The 12,464-nt window shown below is 43.1% G+C and overlaps 1 protein-coding gene across 6 annotated transcripts in view; it reads right to left on the reverse strand.

The window, feature by feature from the left end:
- The window catches only part of AGBL1 (AGBL carboxypeptidase 1), a 574,659-nt gene that overhangs the window by 372,593 nt on the left and 189,602 nt on the right, over nt 1-12,464 (reverse strand). For all 6 annotated transcript variants that reach the window (XM_061595218.1, XM_061595214.1, XM_061595217.1 and 3 more), the window contains exon 18: nt 7,828-8,008. In XM_061595218.1, coding sequence (XP_061451202.1) covers nt 7,828-8,008 — 181 coding nt within the window. The remainder of the gene's footprint in view (nt 1-7,827; nt 8,009-12,464) is intronic.

Consider the following 12,464-nt stretch of genomic DNA (forward strand, 5'->3'; position numbering starts at 1 on the left):
TTCAGGGCACAACATGAGTGTTTAAAGTCATGTAATATTGACAGTTATTTGAATAACGTTGAATTATATAATAGTTTTGTGTTCAAACAGGAGTTAGATATGTTTCGAAGATGGAAGCCAAAAGGCTAGACATCTGCTCGCTCAGAGGCTTAGCCAGGGCATCCAAACAGGCAACACCAATAGGAAACTGCCCTGTACCAAGCCAAACCAGTGGTCCACCTACTTCAGTATTGTCGACGCTGACCCATAGCAGCTCTCCGGGGTTTCAGGCAAGGAGTCTCTCTCAGCCCTACCTGGAGATTCCAGGAATTAAACCTGGGACCTTCTGCGTGCAAAGCAGATGCTCTGCCACTGAGCAATGGCCCTCCCCCATTGCAGCTCTTCATGGGCTCCATTCTGAATGCTGCAGCTAGGGAAAGAGAAGCTAGAGCCATATGGGTTTGGACACCTGTTGTGGGCTGGAATTTACCTGCCATCAGGGCTCTGTGGTTGTTGATTGTCTTGCCCAGCACCTTTTGAGCAGGACTCTTCATGACCCTGGTGTCTTGACACTCATGCTCAACCACCGTAGCTCCAAAGTTGAGGAACTACTGGGCAGGGCTTCTGGTGCTGACCTGTTGTTCTGGAGATATCTTCTCCCTAGCCCACTTGGGGCTTTACAGGTTGAAAACAGTACTTCTAAGCTGAATTCAGAAACAAATTGGACTAGTTACAGGACAGTCGGGTTTCAGGCCTGGTTTTGGCACAGAAACAGCCTTGGTCACCCTGTATGATGACCTTTGTCGGGAGAGAGACAGGGGGAGTGTGACTCTGTTGATTCTCCTTGATCTCTCAGTGGCTTTCGATACCATCGACCATGGTATCCTTCTGCGGAGACTGGCTGAGTTGGGAGTGGGAGGGACTGCATTGCGGTGGTTCCACTCCTACTTGGCAGGTCGCCTCCAGAAGGTGGTGCTTGGGGAACATTGCTCAGCACCCTGGACTCTCCAGTATGGGGTTCCGCAGGGGTCAGTTCTGTCCCCCATGCTGTTCAACATCTACATGAAACCGTTGGGTGCGGTCATCCGGAGCTTTGGAGTGCGTTGCCATCAGTATGCTGATGACATGCAGCTCTATTTCTCCTTTTCATCTTCTTCAGGTGAAGCTGTCAATGTGCTGAACCGGTGCCTGGCTGCGACAATGGACTGGATGAGGGCTAATAAACTGAGGCTCAATCCAGACAAGACTGAGATGCTGTTAGTGGGTAGTTCTTCTGACCGGATGGTGGATGTCCAACCTGTCCTGGTTGGGGTTGCACTCCCCCTGAAGGAGCAGGTTCATAGCTTGGGGGTTCTCCTAGAACCATCTCTGTCACTTGAGGCTCAGGTAGCCTCGGTGGCACGGAGTGCCTTCTACCAACTTCGGTTGGTGGCCCAACTACGTCCCTATCTGGACAGGGATAACCTGGCTTCAGTTGTCCATGCTCTGGTAACGTCTAAATTAGATTACTGCAATGCACTCTACGTGGGGCTGCCTTTGAAGACAGTTCGGAAACTGCAGCTTGTGCAAAATGCAGCGGCCAGATTGGTAACAGGGACCAGACGGTCCGAACATATAAAACCGATTCTGGCCCACTTGCACTGGCTGCCTGTATGTTTCCAAGCTCGATTCAAGGTGCTGGTTTTGACCTATAAAGCCTTACACGGCTTGGGACCACAATACCTGATGGAACGCCTCTCCCGATACAAACCCACCCATACACTACGTTCAAGATCAAAGGTCCTCCTCCAGGTGCCTACTCCGAGGGATGCTCAGAGAATGGCAACAAGGGAGAGGGCCTTCTCAGTGGTGGCCCCCAAATTATGGAATGATCTTCCTGACGAAGTGCGCCTGGCGCCAACCCTGTTATCTTTTCGGCACCAGGTCAAGACTTTCCTCCTCTCCCAGGCATTTTAGCATGTGTTCTATATTGTTTTAGATTTTTAAATTGTGTTTTAAATTGTTTTTTAAAAGATGTATTTTAAATTGTATTTGTTTTTAGTTATTGTAAACCGCCCAGAGAGCTTCGGCTATGGGGCAGTATACAAGTTTAATAAATAAATAAATAGCCATGGCTAATATTTCTCTACAAATGGGACCTGCAAGCAATGTACTGCCTGATCAAGCTTTGAGCCAGTCAGCCATGACCTTCTTCAGGATTCTCCATTTCATTTCTCCAGTGCCCCATTTTGTATTTGCTTGTTCACCCCAACATTCAGACAACATTTCTAATCACTGAGCATGTTCATTTCCCCTCACTGAGCAGTTTTGAGAGCTTTCTCTTCCCCTAGCTGCCCCCTCCCCTAATTGTTCTGTACCCCTGCAAAACTTGGGGTTTCCCTAACCCAACAGATACCTCCATCTTAGGCACAGATGATGTCATTTGGGGTACATATTATGGGCCCACACTTGGAGAATTGAGTTTATTATTAGTACCCACAATAAGGTTTCGTCCCTGGAGTAAATTGATTGTGGGGAGTTATTGGCTCTGGCAAAGAGGATGCAAAATCATTTCATCCCAAAAAGTAGCTCTGAAACAGGAGCTTGACACAAATTCTCTAGTTAACGACAAGAAACAGAAGGCTGAAGAACCTCCCAGTATCTGGGTGAGTTAAAAAAATTCTCTTTCACTCACGAAACTAAGGAGGAAAGAAATCGAAAAAAGCTTATCTTTGTTTTTATTGCAAAAAGCGGGCCTGGAAGTGCATTCTAAAGATATTAACGGAAGAGGGATTTTTATTTCGAGGAGGGGAAAAAAATAAACAAATTTGATTTATGAACTTTGGAGTATCATGTCTAGAGCTATTTTTTTCTTGGTCTATTTCATTTTGACAAATCTGCTTACTCACGACGCCACTAACTGTTTGAAGCTGGGAACTAAACTTGTTTTGTTTTCCTGAATATATAAGAGATAAGACAGGCTGTATTGATGTCAGCAAGCCTGAAACATTAACTCAATTGTGGCTGAAATAATTTTTTGTTTTTGTGGTTTTAAGAATGACAACCAGGAAAGTGACTGAGACCATGGAAGAAATTATGTTTCAGAAAATAATGAGTGAGATTGAGATAATGTAACAAACCCTGAGACAGGGCAGACAGGAGATGAAAATTGAACTTAGCAAAATGTTGCAGGAGTTTAAAAAAATAGGGGATTCTGTGAAAGAGGATTTTGATGGGATTAGAGATGAGAAAAGAAAAATTAAAGGGAAGATACAAGCCATGGAGACTGGAACAAATGAGGAATTGGAAAAAGATCTGGAGTTTACGGATGTTAGAAATAAAGTTTACTGTTTGGAATTCAACGTTGTCTCTGAAGAAACTAATGAAGATATTAGTGATAAAGTTATCAACGTCTTGGATAATTTTCTTGACTGGAATGATGTGATGGAGCTTGACATAGAAAAAATCTATGGAATTAATTACAAATATGTGACAATGGAAAAACCCTTAAGAGATGAGCCAGTGCATTTTGTAAAAAAGAAGAGCAGAGAAGTGACTTTACAACAATATTTCAGCAACATATTTAGAATTGATGGCAAGGACATATTTGTGAAGGGGGAAATTCCCATCAGACTCTTGTTATATGACTATGGCTATGACAGCAAGATCATCATGAGATACTGATAATGGATGAGTGGATACTGAAACCACTGGATTTAACAGGACTATTGAAGATGGAAGATGGAATTAATATTGATAATGGAAGAATGGCTATTGAAATTATTGGACCTAATAGATTTGACGAGATGGATTAATCGATATGTTTATTTGGATTATGGCTATGACAACAAGATTATTATGGGATACTGATAATGGAAGAATGGCTACTGAAATTACTGGATTTAACAGGATTATTGAAGATGGATGATGGAATTAATATAGATAATGGAGGAATGGCTATTGAAATTACTGGACCTAACAGATTTGAATCAAGATGGATTAAGCGACATGTTTATTTGGAGAAAAATTGAAAGATATATCTCTCAAGGAATTGAAATCTCTTTTGGACTTTTTGTGGAAAGAATAAAGTAATGTTTATGAGATTTGATGATTAATTAAGATAACTACTGGAGGAAAGTGATTTTGTAATATAATTTTAGAGACAGGATTGTTATATATTGTAGACCTATGGTTGATCTGCGACAAATCGGAAGTCAACCTTTTATTTTTTTTGTATAATTGTTTTTGTTTTGTGTTTTTTTTGTTTTTGAAAATTTGAATAAAAATTAATAATAATAAAAAAGAACCTCCCAGTATCTACCATTATGTTGGGTGGAAAAGGAATACGGTGGAAAACTGTTGTTGTGTAAATTTGTATATTTGTTAAGCAGAGATCATCAGCGGTCTGAGATGTGTGTGTGCCAGTGTGTGCGTTTACCTAAGTAGCAGGCTTTTACCCTGCATTGAGATCACTGAGACTTAAAACTTAGTAAAATAAGAAAAGCTACTTTATTTATAGAAATACATAGTAGATAGAAAAGCATACCTAGTTCTAACTAACTAACTAACTAAGTTGGAGGTGCAACGCCCAGGTTTGGCAGTCGCCCTCATGGCTCAGAAGAGAGAGAGCAGAGACAAAGGTGTCTCCTCTCTCTCGGACAGTCGAAGAAGATAAAAGAAGGAAAGGGTGGAAGGAGGAGGAGCAGATTAGCTTCCCTAAGACATATCAGTCTAACGACAGAAGGAAGTCAGTCCGAGCATCACAGGTAAAGATAGTCAAGCCTATCCATCTGGAGGACCCTAACTCTATCTCCCTTCTGGAACATAAACAAAAGGACAAAACAGGAGTTGCTCTTGCCCCACTTCCAACAAAAACAAGGAACCATCCAAGGAATGCAAAGTCTGAAAATGTACATGATGCTAAAATATATTTTATGTCCATCTTCCACCTCAATTTATACATATCCTTTCTCCAAACATCTCTGCTCCACAACTAAATTGAACCCATAGCTAGTCTCGACCCAACAACCTGAAGAATAGCAGATAGAGATTTAGGGTGGCATCCAGTGCTAATCTTACTGCAAGTACACCCATTAAAGTTAATAGACATGACTTAGGGTCTTTAATTTCAATGGGTCTACTCTGAGTAGGACTTAGTTGCATACAATCCTTTGTTTATACATCACAACCTGGTACTAACCAGTGGTATAAACTACAGAAACATCTGACATGCCCATACTGCTAGCCAACAGGGCCAGCCCAATACATTTTGTTGTCTGAGGCAAATGACAAGATGGTGCTCCCCCACCCATTCCATATACAAAATCTGTCTGGACTGGACTAGCTGTTCAACACACTGGCAATGGTATAGTATCCTCCACTACACTGGAGGACAGCAGACTAGTTTGGGGGATGTACAATAGGCCAGGGGCTCAAGAGGAATGGCTAAGGGTGCTCCCCTCTCTAGTACTTATTTATTTATATGCCACTTCATACTTAAGACAGTCTCTAAGAGGTTTACAAAATAACAAATACAATATGTGCATATAAGGAACAACAAAACTGAGAAACTACAATATAACACAATGCATGGCAATAAAATGAGAAAACCACCCCAAAAAAACCCTAAAAGCAGAGCAGCACATTTTGAAACATCTTGAGAGGCAGGAATTCCTTCCCTCTTCAACCTGACTCATAAAATACAACACTCACCCCAATAACATACATACAAGATACCCAAATTCTGCCTTACATCTACACAAATCATACAATATGTACTACTTGTTCAGTATCACTCATCCCTGCTCAACTCCCACACCAACCACACATCCATCAGACAAACCATCCACCCAATTGCTCCAAGATCTTCCCTTTAGTCACCACCCATGAGCACCAATCACTCCTTCCACTCAACAAAAAATGTCCTGCAAAAATACCAGAGACAATGAAACCATTCACTGACAGAGCCATGTAAATAACAATATAAATTGCCACCCATCAATCACACAGATGTACTGTTCCCAATAGTATCTGCCACCTCAGGTAATTGCCACACTCTGCCTAACGATACAGCCGGCCCTGCCAGTCAAGGAAGCCTCCTTGACAATAGGCCACAGCAGGCCCTTCTACAGGCTTCTAGGTCTGCCCTCCTTGCCAGTCTGAGCCATGCCATCAATAGCCCATTGCCTTTGCACCATCTCCTTGGCTACACAGACACTCGTTCTGACAGCAAAGTATAATGCAGGGGGCAATCAGATACCTGTTTAGTCAGCTGGAGGAGAGTCCGCTGTTCTTTGTCCAGCCATCAAAATTGAAGGCTACCTTCAAATTGTAAAATAGAGAAAAATGCTCTCTCTTGTTTGCCTCTGAGATGGGTGTGAAGAAGATATCAAGAGCTAAATGATGTTCAAATAGTGGATATAAAGTTCTGGCTAGCTGTTTTGAAATAAAGAAGTGGGACCTGCAACAAAATGTTTGCAGTGTATCCTCATCTCCTAACAGGGGTGTGTCTGTTTAAGGTTCCTCAGACCATTCTCTCCAGGTAGGTCATTTCATGTGCGCTCTCGCTCTCGCTCTCGTTCTCACACACACACACACACACACACTACAGAGGGTTTCCACTTTTCTTTTCCAACAAACACTCAACATCGTGTGGCCAGTGAGCATTCTAAGTCCTCAATGGGAGGGGGGTGATGGCAGTTTCCACTTAATTTTTTAAAAGTATTTTTGAACTTCTTTAAACCAAGCATATTGATACTTTCCTCTCATTGGTCAATGAGTCCATTTAGAGGGAGTGGTTTGCAGTACTAGGTCCTGTCCGGCTCTTTGCACCAGTGCCACTTATTGCTGGTAGCTCTTCCACTTAAAAGCCCGTGTGAATTCCCCCCTCCATCCATTTTCTTCCTATATGTCTCTTCAGATTCTAAACAGAAAGACACTAACTCTCTGGACTTTGGTCTACCTCTCAGGACCTTTGTCTCTCTATACACACTGCTGCACATAACCTCTTCCTTCACTAGATGCCATGTGAATTTCCCCCCTCAATCCCTTCCTTTCTCCTGGACCTCCCGTTGCCAAGCTCACAATCTCTAATGTTTTCATAGGCCATTTGTGAGGCTTTGCTCTCAGGCTAATGGGGATTTTCACTGTCTTTTCAGTATTCTGTGACAGGACCTCTCCCCACACCATCCAGTACTTAGCATATTTCTGAGCATTCTTTGACATCACACTGACACAGCCAGTGGCTGCTATGCCTCGCAGACAGCCGACATCCTGTTTTTAGCCGGATAAGATAAAACTAACTCAAGATAAAGCTGCATTTCCTTTACTGGGAATGACTAGTGGCCCTTCGTTCAGAATCTAAGGCCCTCCTCCGGGTACCAACCCATCGGGAAGCCCGGAGGGTGGTTACGAGATCTAGGGCCTTTTCTGTGGTGGCCCCTGAGTTGTGGAACAGCCTCCCCGAAGAGGTACACCAGGCGCCTACACTTCCATCTTTTCGGCGCCAGGTAAAGACCTTTTTATGCTCCCAGGCATTTTAATCTTCTTAACTTTTTTAATCTTTTAATCTGTATTTTAATTTTTGTAGTATTTATTTTGTTTTTGCTGTGCTTTTCGTTGTTTGTTTGCATATGTTTTGTATTTTTATTATGATATATTGTATTTTATTTTGTTTGTTCACCGCCCTGAGAGCTATTTCGCTAAGGGCGGTATATAAATTGAAATAATAAAATAAATAAATAAATTTAATGTACTTCACACTAATGCCTTTTATTTCTGAATGCTATAACTGGAACTCACTTCATAAGCCTTTTACTGTGACAGACTTAATTGCTCTGGAGTAACTGCAAATCAAGCAATATAACTCACCTGCCATTGATGACTCCATCTGGATTTAGCATGGGGATGACCTTGAAGATGAAGCATTGCCTCAGGAGATCTGCAATGGGGTCACTGCTGAGCAGGAACTCAAGGGTTCCCTTCATTACCCAGCTGGCATTGCTCTCACCAGGGTGGACCCTTGCCATGAGCACCACATAAGGACGGGCACCTACAAAAACACAGGGTTTTTATTATTTTAAAATACTTTTTTTCCTGCCCTTTTCCCTCTCAACAACTAGCATGTATCTGCCCGTCGTCTCAGTAGAAAGGAATCTTTTATTCCAATGCGGGACTGGATGCACAGTGAGGCTTCCCCACTATCACTGGCACCATCCCTTGTCAAAGTTGCTCTTCTGGATGAAAACAGAGCAGAGCCTTTTGTTTTGCTTAGACACTCAGAGCTGCTTCAGCCATTACTGTCAGTTAACACGTAACAAAGCCGCTTCTGCCTGCAGCAGTCTCCAGTTCTGACAGCTGCTACAGGCAGATGCTGCCACAGTATCAAGGCCTTCCAGCCAATTTTGGCTTTGCATTATCTTCCAGCTGTACCAGCTATATTCTTTAAATTCTTGCTTTTAGCTAGGAGAGAGTAGAGGAGACAGAAGTACCATCTACCAGAACGACCAAGGAAGAAAAATAGACCATGCTGTGATTTGGATATCTGCTATGACATATGCAGTAGAATGATATGGTAGAATTCTGGAATGGTAGAGTAGACTGTACCCGTTCAGACTATGGAGGGTACCATTCTTCAATTCTCCCCACCAAACACACACACAACCCCCCTGGCAAGTAAAACAAATGACCCACACCCACACAAACACACTACCGTATCAGGGGAAACAATCCTATTTCATTCTATATATTTATTTTAAATTATATGCCCACTTTTCAATTTTCATGGCAGGTTAAATTAAAATAGCAAAAATAAAAATAACAACACATTTTAAAAATTATAAGGCTAATAAATAATAATAAACAATATCATAAAATAAATGACATGATGAACAGTAACAAAAACAAGTAAAATCAGCTGCAGTCAAAATAAACATCTCCTATCCCAGTTTTCTACTTCTAGGGAGGTTTGTTGGTTTGTTTGGCCTGTTGGAGCATTCAAAAATCTTGATACTCCATCTGTAGTCTGAACTGGTACAGTCCATTGAACCACCTCAGGACCTCTAAAGACACTACCGCCTCATTCAGTTGTTTGCTTAGAGGCAGTCTTCCCTATTTTCTCTGGCTGGGTAATAGATGAGAGTGTGGGGCCATGTGCTGGTCGGAAGAAGGCTCTCCAAGTACCACCCCTTGTACTGGCTGTCATCATCACAGGCCACTACAGAAGCAGCAGGGCTTCAGTCCATATGACCCCTTACTATAAAATTACAAGCCGGTTCTTATTGACTGTCTAGGTCAGAAGCATTCCAAACCCTGAGATTTCAGGGGTGGGCCCTAGTGATGTCACAGGGCAGGCCCTGGAGTCAGTTGCATCCCATTGAGGGGAGGAGGAGGGGGAAGTTCCTCCACCTCACCCCCCCATGAGATGCAGCCAGTTCCAACACCAGGGGGTATGACAACAGGCCTATATCTCCCTGGGGAAAGGGGATTTGGGCCCATTGACTCACCCCCCAGCCTCGGAGCTGGCTGCATTCAATGGGGGCAAGGAGGAACTTCCTCATCATCATCCCCCCCAATCAAATGCATCTGGCTGCAAAGCTGAGGCATGACAACAGGCCTAAATCTCCCTGAGGAAGGGAGATTTGGGCATGTTGTTAGGTCCCCCAGCTGACCAGAAACCAGAGATTGGGGTGCCTCGCCCAGACACCCAGGGAGAACAAAAAAAACCCCAGAGACCTGGCAACGCTACTACTGACTCATTGTAAACATCATTACTCAAAGCTACAAACAGTTCCAGGCTCTCTCTCATTCAGGTAATGAACAGCCCATTCTGATTTTGCATCTTTTTCAAAGTTTCCTACTAAAAATGGAAAGAGAATGAAATATCTTCTTTCTGAATATGATGAGTGTTGACAATCTTGATCCATAGCAGGCAACCCATCTGACAATCATATGATTTGGTGTGACACTCAATGGGAGATCATTTTCCTTTTTGTGTGTGGGGGAGGAAACAATTGATGGCACCACGCTGGTTCTGAGACTGTTTTTGTCATGCTCAGCCAGATCACTTCAGAAAAATGTAAAGCTACATTCAGTTGCTTCATGGCGTTTGCATTCAGAAGAGGCCCCAAGGGAAGACCCAAGTAAGAACTGGTCTGTTCTCTTTCAAGAAAGACTAAAGCAAGAGCTCCATTGCCAACAGTTGCCCTTAAATCACACAGTGACACCACTGTAGATCTCATGATCATCCATGGGTAGTGAACTCTTCTTAGGCAAGGGTGGGGAACCTTTTTTAGCCTGAGGGCCACATTCCCTTCTGGACTGCCTTCCCAAGGGCATACACCATTGGTGGGCGGGGCCAGAGGCAAAAGTGGGCAGGGGCAATGAATGTAAATTTTACCTTTGTACAGCAAGGCTAGTTTCTACATTCACTCACTCACACACACACACCTCTCTGTTCTCCATCCAGACAAGCAAGATGCATGACCAGACTTCAAGGACACATTCCAACAGAGCTAAAACCAGTGAAGGGGGCTAGCCTGGAGAGGAGATGGCCTGGTGAGAGTTCTGAGGGCCAGACGGCAAGACTTGGAAAGCCACATTTGGCCCCCAGTGCTGGGATCCCTTACCTTTGATCTTATGGATATCATTGACAGAAGTCTCACTGTACTCCCTGCTCCCCACCCCTGCATTGTTTCCTAAACTTCTGAAAGCTGAAGTAGAGAAGGGCAGATCAGTCTTTCTCATATGTTTATCCATAAGTCTCTACTGAGGATACCTGAGGGACTGCCTGATCTGGTATGTCCCTTTCTGATCACTGGAGGAGTCATTTTTAGTGGTCCCCTCTGGCTCAGATGTACGGCTCACATCCACTAGGAGCCATGTGTTCAGCATTGTCAGCCCAATTTGATAGAGCTCCTTTCCAGTTGAGGCCAGACAGGCCTTCTACTGAAGACTTTTTTTTTTGTTAATTCAAGCAGGCATTTTAACTGAACTCTGCTTGTATAATTTACCTGGTTTTTATTTATATTGTATTGAGTCTCTTGCACACGGCTTAGACACAATTATAATTTGATATAAATTGTTAAAATAATAATAAATAAAAGTAATTTCTGCATTAAATCTACTATTGGGGAGTGGGATGATCCACATCAAAACTTGCCTTTAAATAAATTTTTAAAATACATATTTAAAGACATTTATCCTCTCAAAATGCACAACTCTACATGCGTTTCAATACTTTTTTTTTTTTTAGCTGAAAAGTGTGTTGGAACATACATGATGTACAAAAGACTACAGAGAGCTAAGTTCATCCAGCAGGTGAGGATCTGAATTTGCAAAGATCAGATTCTTCAAGCATACCTAAGCTGAAATGTACTTTTTCCCCCTCTGAAATGAAGTTGGAGGTGCATCTCGCAGTCAAAAAAGGTTTATTTTTGGAATGCGTATGGGCAGAGAATTACTTGCCTTTTGAGGAACTCACTTGTATAAACTCCAAGAATCTGAAGACACCGATTTTCTGGCATCTGTCCCTGGTAAATCAACTCTCTCTGCTTTGGCCTTATTTTTGCCTTTTCAGGGTTGCTTGCTAAAATTTAGTTACTGGAACTGTGGAACTCTCATTGTTCAGATATAAATAAATGTGTGTACCTGAACATTACATAGGAACATAAGACGCTGCCTTATACCGAGTCAGAATATTAGGCAAACTAGCTTAGTATTATCTATACTGACTGGCAGTGGCTGTCCAGGGTTTCAGGCAGGGTTCTCTCCCAGCCTTATCTGGAGATGCCTTGGAACCTTCTATGTGCAAAGCACATGTTCTACCAGTGATCTAGGGGACTTCCCCACATTAACAGTGCAAGCCTACATATGTGTACTTAGACATAGACATACCTAGGCAACTTGATAGAGCATTGCAGCCTTCGCTGCTATGTAGTACACAGAGGTCCACTTCACCTGCTACTGTAGCTCTTTTGGGATTGTTGGGCAGACTGTAGGACAATTACACTTTTCTAGAAAACGTTTAATCAGGGCTGCCAACAGAATGGTTGGGCAGCTGCAGATGGCCCTGGGGTGCTTGAACTGGGCTCTGCCCTCTGCCCCTGCTACCACCCTTGCTCCTTAGCTCAAAGTTTTCAAGTGACTGAGTAGTGAGCGGGGCAGGAACTAGCCATGCTGAAGTTCCCATATTCTCCCACGATGACATCATATCAAGGAGATGTTCAAACGGCACGGGGCTCGCAAGCACCCACCATAAAACACAGCATTCCCGCTGCTGCTGCTGCTGCTGACCACTGCAATGACAGGATCACTTGCAGGCAAGCTGACTTAGGTGGGGGCTATGCCAAGGTGTGGATACACCAGGATTCTTACAGGAGATAGCTGGCACTTTGTTGGGGGAGAAGCTTACATGAGAAGCTAACGTTGTAGATAACCAACAGTTATCTATAGTTTAGGATGGGTGAGAAATTCTACTTAGTTCACATTTCAAGCCAAATCTATCAAAT

This window comes from Rhineura floridana, chromosome 14 (assembly GCF_030035675.1).
Source record: "Rhineura floridana isolate rRhiFlo1 chromosome 14, rRhiFlo1.hap2, whole genome shotgun sequence".
Lineage (NCBI taxonomy): Eukaryota > Metazoa > Chordata > Lepidosauria > Squamata > Rhineuridae > Rhineura > Rhineura floridana.